This window comes from Mus caroli, unplaced genomic scaffold (assembly GCF_978045245.1).
Source record: "Mus caroli unplaced genomic scaffold, Mus_caroli_1 scaffold_17, whole genome shotgun sequence".
In the NCBI taxonomy this organism is placed as follows: domain Eukaryota; kingdom Metazoa; phylum Chordata; class Mammalia; order Rodentia; family Muridae; genus Mus; species Mus caroli.
In genome coordinates, this window is record NW_028227272.1 from 42655816 (window position 1) to 42664566 (window position 8751).

General features: G+C 41.4%; 1 protein-coding gene across 1 annotated transcript in view; it reads right to left on the reverse strand.

The window, feature by feature from the left end:
• The window catches only part of Tmprss7 (transmembrane serine protease 7), a 38839-nt gene extending 32753 nt beyond the window's left edge, over positions 1-6086 (reverse strand). Inside the window, exons 1-2 of the mRNA XM_021185418.3 lie at positions 5911-6086; positions 3078-3285 (exon numbers count right to left, since the gene is read on the reverse strand). Of these exons, the coding sequence (XP_021041077.2) occupies positions 3078-3285; positions 5911-5970 (268 nt within the window). The 5' untranslated portion in view covers positions 5971-6086. The remainder of the gene's footprint in view (positions 1-3077; positions 3286-5910) is intronic.
• Positions 6087-8751: the final 2665 nt, after the last annotated feature.

The following is an 8751-nucleotide window of genomic DNA, read 5'->3' on the forward strand; positions in this document are numbered from 1 at the left end:
GATATGCTCCTCCCATCCATTGGTCTTTTAAGACTAGTCTCTCAAGGATAACGCAAGCTGTCCATGAAATTCCAATATTCCCACCTTCATCTCCTAAGTGCTAGAACTGTAGTCCTGTGCTGCCATAATAGTCTTCTCACAGTGCTTTGTAACTCCCTTCCCTGTGACTGTCACCCCTGGGCAGCAATCTTAAGTTCTCTGAGGGAATGCAAGGCAAACCACTGCTTTATCTCAACCTCCAAAATGGTTAGTCCCTGATTTACCTTTGACCTCAAGACATTTGGTGGAGAAGAAAAAGAGAGAGGGGTAGCAGAAATAGAGAAAGAAAATCTTCTGGCCAACATAAGGTCTCCCATCCGGTGAAGCTAAACAAAAGATGGTTGACTTTAAAAGATGGAATCCACAGGAGTGGCAAAAGTCAACCCTCTTATGGGGTCGTGTCTGGGGTCACTTAGACCAAAGCAAAGAAGTGAGGCTATGGAAGGATGAGGAAAAGGGGTAAAGGCAGAAAGCCTGGGGTTTGGGAAAGTAGGGGGTTGTCTTCTCTTTGTTATTCTTTGACCATTGGGTGTGGTAGATTGTCTTATCTCACTCTTAGAGTGCCCCAGTAAGTCTCACACTTAAAATAAGTAATTGCTTTTGGTTTTGTTTTTCCAGAGAGACACTTCTTAAGTATATTTTTTATTTATCAACATCATCACCACCATCATCATCACATTACCATCATTATTATCATTATATCTCACACATCTTTTTCTGATCAGTATGTATTCAAGGGGCAGAACAGCAGCAATGTGGGGCGATGATGAATTTAACATTGAATTCAGTTATATTTACTTAATACTTTTAGCTTATCACAGTGCACAAATCCCTGTTGGTCTCCCTGATTAACCATCTGCCTCACTACTTATGGTCACACTCTATGACTGAACTGTAAATGTCAAAACTAACCTGTTTTCTATTAAACAATTCTTGCTTATCAAACAAGTTCTCTTGGGTTCTCTATTGCTGTTTCCATTAAATGACCACCTCTGGCTTTTATACAAATAAGCTACTTCTGTATAATATTTTCCCAAAGCTTTAATTACAGGGTATTGCAAACATGTCAGTTGGGGTGCCAGGAAACTATGGTATATAAGTGCTCTGTGCTCATATAAAGTATGTTGTCTTCATAGCCCATCGTCTTAACTAACCCCACCAGCCTGTAATCTCCTTGGACTCAGAAACGGTATCTAGTTTACCTGTCCCATGCCTATTACAGAAGTCAACATTGGCACTCCCACAATGCATCCAGTGAACTTTCAGGAGCCCATTCTGGAGGCATTGTAATTCCATCTCTGGGTCCATTGTGTGCTCCTTTCCAATAACTACAAAATAACCCCCATCCTTCTTAGGTAACCGACTTGTGGGCTTTTCAAAAGTAGAAAATGTATCTGTAACTTTTAAAGAGTGCCTTGGTGCTTAGATTTATCCAAACAAATTATTGAGAATCAACTTGTAAGGATAGGTGAGTGACTTAAACCACTCAAGAACATGCATGAATTCTTTCCCTAGAAACCTCTTGCCTTACAATCATATTTTAATATCCTTGAGAGCAGATCGAGGCAAGCTGCTTCTCTATGCATAGCATTTCTGACACTGAATGTGTGGGTTTTGTCTCCTCACCAAGCAACTCTCCAATTCTCTGCAGACAGCAACGAGTATCCAATGGCTTCATGTAACTATGCAGAGTTAATGCCTCACTCCCATAATGATGCTCTGTCCTCAGATAAACTACAGGTAGTATACCCCTAAGCAGTCCTTGCTGCTTCTACAAATCAGGAGTTCCCATAATACCCTCTGTTGTAATAATTTGATATACTAGTTCATTTCATTATTATTACTCATTACTGATGAATTATGATAAATGATATTATAAAGAGCACAGATGAACCATTAGGTGAACTGGTTCATCAGGGTAAAGCCTGAGTGTGCCTAAACTTAACTTCTCTGTCCCTGTGGGGCTAGAACACAGCTCCTTTCAGCAAATACACCAACTCAGAAGTATTCTGAACCCTGATTTGTAAGAGTTTTTACAGATGTCCTATTACGAAGGCATGATTGATTAAGTCATTAACCACTGATGATTGAACTTAATTTCCAGCCTCTCTCTTCTTTCCCATATGGTCTAGAACAGGAAGATACAGCCTGGAGGGGTTCCTCTGCCTTTCTAGGCACTGCCATATATCAATTGTCTTATAAATATTAGAAAACCAAGACAAAAAACAAAACAAAACAAAACAAAAAAAGCAACATTCTTAGAAGCTCTGTGTTAGCAACTAAGAAATAGACCTTGACAAAATATTGTAACAAAAGATGTTTCCACCTACAATTATTTAGGATGTTATAAGAATGTCAGAAGCCCCATATTAAAAGCCGGGCTGCTGAGACTACATGTATGTATTCACTTATGTGCTATTAAGTGCATCTTGTATTAAATGTATTTTGAACATGAGAATGTCAAACAGGTCAACCAAGTTATTAGGTTGAATTAGTAAGTGTTTTGAAAGAAAAAAAAAAGAGTTTAGTTGCCACGTGTGCCCAAAGGATCAATCAGATTGACAAAAACATAGTCACAGGGGCAAAAGCATAACTGGAAGACAAAGATGTGTATACGAAAGGGGACTCAGGGAGGTGGAAATTTCTGGTTGCCTAGTAACAGGCTGTGGGCGGAAGGCAGAAATGAAGCAGCTTAGTGTTCCATTCATTTCTTAAAAGCTCCAAATGCATGGCATTTATGGGCGAGTCAACCCCTCCTGGGCATCCTCTTCAGCTCCTCCCTTCCCATCTCTTCTCCCTCCTCCTCTTCCCACCCATGGGAAGAAAGCAATGGTGATAAAGAAGAAATGGTGGACAATTCTGATGCCTTTCCCCTTAAAATCTCAACTCCATCTTTCCAAACAGTGTGTCTGTCTGGGAAAGAGGGAAAAGTCTACCAGAAGAAGCCAGAGACTAGTTATGCCTGCTGATTTAGGCAGGACTTGTTTTACACACACACACACACACACACACACAAAGGAACTTAAACATTAACTTACTGATGTAGAGCCATAGAAGTGTCCAGGCTGTGACTGCCAGAATGAATAAAAACGCTGTGAAGAGAATAATCTTATTTTGAACATTCCAAAAGGGAGCTCTCTTCTTGGGCTGCTTGCGGGGCCTGGGTTTGCCAATGGGTTTTCGAGGTGGTCTTCTCCCTGGTAGCTTCCCTGGGACACTGACCACCTGGATGGAGATGTTGGATATCTTGTCCAAAAAAAAAAAAAAAAGAAAAAAAGACAAATCATTGATTAGAGATGATCCCAAGCATAAGTGAAGTGACTCATGCAGGAGACACCAGTGCTAACTGGCTTAACAGTCAAGCTATCCATGTGAGTGCAACAAGTGGCTTTTAGTTAGGTACAGTATGCAGCTCAGAAAACCTGGACATTAGGGCTGGCAAGCAAAATAAAAATAAAAGATGCTCCCTACCAAACCTGACGACCTGAGTTCAATTCTTCTAAACCAGTCGTTCTCAACCTTCCTAATGCGGCAATCCTTTCATACATTTCCTCATGTTGTGGGGAAGATCTGTATTAAACTTTGAAATTGTTTTCATTGCTACTTCCTAACTGTAATTTTACTGCTGTTATGATCATAATGTAAATAAATATATTTGTTTCCTGATGGTCTTAGGCCATCCCTGTGAATGGGTCATTGGATGCCAATCGGGTAGAGACTCTCAGGTGGAGAACCACTGCCAGGGGAGAAGGAATGAACAATTCCTGACAGTTATTCTCTGACCACACACACACACACACACACACATGCACACACACACACACACGCGCGCACATGCATGCACACATGTATGCGCACTCTTTTTTTTTCCAATTTTTTTAAATTAGGTATTTTCTTCATTTACATTTCAAATGCTATCCCAAAAGTCCCCCATACTCTCCCCCACCACCACTTCCCTACCCACCCACTTCCACTTCTTGGCCCTGGCGTTCCCCAGTACTGAGGCATATAAAGTTTGCAAGACCAAGGGGTCTCTCTTCCCAATGATGGTTGACTAGGCCATCTTCTGCTACATATGCAGCTAGAGACAAGAGCTCTGGGGGTACTGGTTAGTTCATATTGTTGTTCCACCTATGTGAACTCTTATAATGTAAAAAGAAAAGAAAACTAGATGGTGTGCCAAGCACAGAGCACACCTCCTCGCACTCCAGCCCCATTGAAGGACACTATGGAGCAGAGGCCCGACAGCATGGAGCCAAGCAGACAAAGAGATCTGAGGGTTGAAAAGTAAGAAAAGGATTATGATGCGCAGATGCCTGGGTTGACATCGTCATCTTTGTATATATTTCTTTTGGTGCGTTGATTTGTTCTAATTTGAATGTCAGAAAGAATTGGGTTTGGGAACATTTGTTTCATGAGACAAGATCTTCCTATGTAGCTCAAGCTGCCCTTGAACTCACAATTCTCCTGTCTCAGTGTCCTAGGTGTTGAGATTACAAGAACATACTGCCATGCCCAGATGTTGATGGCCTTTAAAGGCTTATATTATTCTGATTTTCTCTTGTATTCTTGTTTTTCTGTCTCGTGACAAGATTAAAAATAAGCATACATGTGAGTTTCTCACATGAATATGCTGATTTCCTCATTGTAACTTCCTAACAAGGCTAGGGAGACAAACTAAAGAGGTGTGATTATTTTTGCTGGCCTGGAGGGTTGGATGCCGACACTGTTGTTTTTGTCATTTACAGCCACTAAACTGGTTGGTGACTCAGTTTCTCAATCATAAATAAAAGAATCTTTCTAAACAAAAGCGAAAAATGAAGTAGATGACTCATTAGCTGGTAAAATTGCTGGTTTATGGGCATTGGATTGCTTGAAAAGGGGGAAATGCATTATTTAGCTGTTTCCTCTCCTCCTCTCTTATTTTCTCCTCTACCTTCTGTCATTTGATTCTGTGAATTCTTTAATAATGCATGTGAGAGTTTAGCTTCTTAGACAAAGAGATTTATACATGTCAGGGTAACTAAACTCCAGTGATGAAATAACTTTTAAACACACATCCTTTTAACAGCAGCATTACAGAAAAAAACAAAGACAAAACAAAACAAGAGAAACCAAACCAAACCAAACCAAATTAACAAATAAAAAATCCCAACAACAATGGTGAAGAAGTAAATTGTCTGGACGTCTCTGTTACCCTTGCCTCATCCTCTCACCCTCTTCCTCCTTCTTCCCATCCAACTGCTACATTTTCCAGTCTTTAATCCTGCCAACTAATGGGATAATATGGGGCCAAGTACACTTTGCATTATTCATGATGCCCCCGTTCTCTTTGCCAAACATCCTTGTCAACCCTTGGAATGAAAAGCTGTCTCTCTCTCTCATGGTGAAAGTGAACTAGACAGACTTCATTTGCTGTGGGCTCTTGAAGGGGTGAGTTTGTTCTTTTGGAAAGAAAATGAGCCACTGTAGGAAGAGTTAAGTGAGGTGTCAAAGCTACTTTTAAGCATAATTCCAAAGGAGTAAAAGAAGTGTATGGAAATGCCAACACATATAGAATGCCAGGGTCTAAGCTGGATCTTTAGGTACCAGAACATATTATGGGCAGTCTCAATTAGCACTAGTGATTAAATTTTAAAGTGGAATTTACGTAGCAATCGGTACAATTTCCCTGGACTTTTCTAAAAACAGTATTAACCAATTACCATCTACAGTCCTTTAAAACAAACTCACATTCACAAAACCTATTAAATACTGTAAAAATTAAGCATTTATTTTTGTCTTCTTTGTTTTTACAGCCACGTATCTTCATTTCACTAGCAGTACACAGTGTTCAAGCAGAGAGTGAGGGCTTCCCATGGCTGCACTTACTTTGAGGTCTGAGGACTTGCAGGAAGGATCATTTTTTTCATTATCCATTTTCTGTCTCATGTGTGTGACCACGTAGGGAAGTCTGCAGGCCTGTGTTCACTCGCTTTCTCCCATGCTAGCTTGAAAAGAATGGAGAGGCAGTTGCCGTTTGTTCAGCTAGCTTACAGGGGAACGGAATCAGCTTACCACCCGGGTCCAGTTCAGAAACTGAAGCTGTCTTCCTGCTTCACTGTAAAGTTAAAGGGACCTAGCATGCAGCAGCTCACTGACAAGGATAGGTTTCTGAATGTAGCTCTATGATAAACCTAGGACTCAGTTCCCTATCGGAAAGGCAATCCATCAGTCCAAACATATTGACAAGTCTTATTAAGATTGAGTTAACCAAGCACACATCTTCCTACTGACCTCTCTGTGTCCTCATCTTAAGTGTAACTTCAGAATGGTCACCTTGCATTTGCTCTTCACATCTGCCTTCTTCAATCCTTTCTGAGTCTATAACACCCAGTTCGTTTGCTCAGACTACCAGCAGGATTATTCTTCTTATGCCAAGAAGTCTTTACTGGTTATACAATAGAAAAAGCAAGCCATTAAACAGGGCATGGTTCTTAATCCTAGAACTTTGGAGACAGAAACTGAAGGACAGGAACATTATGTGGACTCAATGGGTTATATTTAGCAATGTACAAATACATATATGTATGTAATGACAATTGATTAATAAAAAGGAAGAACATTAATTTGAAGGAACTCAAGGATGGGGTGTATGGGAGGCTTTGAGGGGAGGAAAGGGAAGAGAGAAAAGTCATTAAAATACAGTCTCAAAAACAAACAAACAAAAAAAAAACCAAAATACAGTCCAGTTTGAGTGAAGAGATATATGCCAAGACAAGAATCTGACTGTTAAGGGTAGACTCTAGATGTGGGCAGATTTACTGATGACATTAAGTCCGTTCAATGCAAAGTTCTAAATGTTTCTTGCTAAGATGCTATGATGTCCTTACAGGCAGGAGCCTAGCATGGCTGCCCTCTGAGAGGCCCAACAAGCAGCTGTCAGAGACAGATGCAAATACTCACACCCAACCAGTGTTCAGAAGTCTGGGACCCCTGTGGTTGAATTAGGGAAAGGCTGGAAGAAGTCGTGGAGGAGGGCAGCCCCATAGGAAGGCCAGCATTCTCAACCAATCTGGACCCCTGAGATCCCTCAGACACTGAGCCACCAACCAGGCAGCATACCCTAGCTGGTCAAAGGCTCCCAACACATATATAGCAGAGGACTGCCTGGTCTGACCTCAGTGAGAAAAGAAGCATCAAACTGTCGGAGAGACTGAGGCCCCAGGGAATGGGGAGGCCTGGAGTAGGGCAGGGTGGGAGTGGGGAGGAAGAATGGGATGAGAAACTTTCAGATCTGGTGAATCTTGAACAGTATAATGACTGGACTGTAAAAAAAAAGGATATATATATATATATATATATATATATATATATATATATATATATGATGCTGGTCAGGAAAGGATCATTTCTGGGAGTGAAATACGTCAGACAGCCATAGATCTGAATAGATGTGAGGAAAGCTGGAGTACGGGGCAGATAAGCTGGTAAGCAGTTTGGAGAACAAGCATTCTTCAACCTCCTTATTGTTTTAACTGTTACTGATGTTCTGGGAAAGAGTTCCTTAAATTCCAGAATATATCACAAAAGACAACATAAAGATCAAATGCAGGCTAATGTTCCCATCACGAACAGCTTGAAAGGCAGTCCCTATCATCAGTAGAGGTCCCGTGCAGAGGGAAGCAAGGCAAGCAGAGAGCTCGAAGTGACCTAGCTCCAGGGAGAAATAATCTCTCCATTAGGGTCAGCAGTTGCCATGGAGAAAACAACCTTAACCTCAGGGTAAATTCAACCCATAAAAACCTTGCAAGTGTTTCAACTCTCTGCACCAAAGCTACCACACACTGAAGGCTTGACTTAGCCCTGAGTCATGCATCCAGCATAGGCAAGGTTCTGAGACCTTGGCACAGAGGCACCCTGCAGTGGGAGGTGACTCGTCCATCTTTGCCTTAACTGCAGGTGAGGCCAGCTTTGCAGCAGCTAAGAAGTGCATTTCCATCACTTAGGCTCCTCTTCCCCCTGCTATGATAAATGCACACACAGAGAGAGCTGCCATCTGACTGTCGCTCACTGCCAAGCCCTCTGGATGGGGTGGGAATGTCAAGGTTGTTCTGGTCATTGCTAGTGCTTGATAATAAACTGATGGCTTTCCTTTCCTTCTTGACCCACAAGAAGGACTGTGATCGTAATGCTTCCAGTCATATCCCATGGATCTTTAAAAAAGGAAAAATCATCTTTGATCTGGAGTACTCTGTGTCTTTAACGGGGTTCCCTCCTTTAGACCCCACCCATGCTGAAGCTGATGTGTGTGTTCAATACTGAAAAACAAAGCTTCCTAAAATGACTCTAGCATCACTTTATTCCTTTACGAACAGAAGCTCTTTTCATCTGCCCCTGCATTCTGCTATTGAAGATCTTTCTTAGTGTGACACCAAAACACCTGACTGTGTCCTTCTGTCGCAGAAACACATCCATCAAATCATGCATTTCAGACTTTATTTCTCAATGTCCCCCTCCATCCATCTGCTTATACACTTCTTGCTTGGCATTTGGAGACACATAGCAAGTATTTTTAAATGATAAAATATTTTACTGTTTTGTTACTGCTTTTGGTTGATTTGGTTTGGTTTTCCAAGACAGGGTTTCTCTGTGTAGCCCTGGCTGTCCTAGAACTTACTTTATAGGCCAGGATGCCCTCAAACTCAGAGATCCACCTGCCTCTGCCTCCTG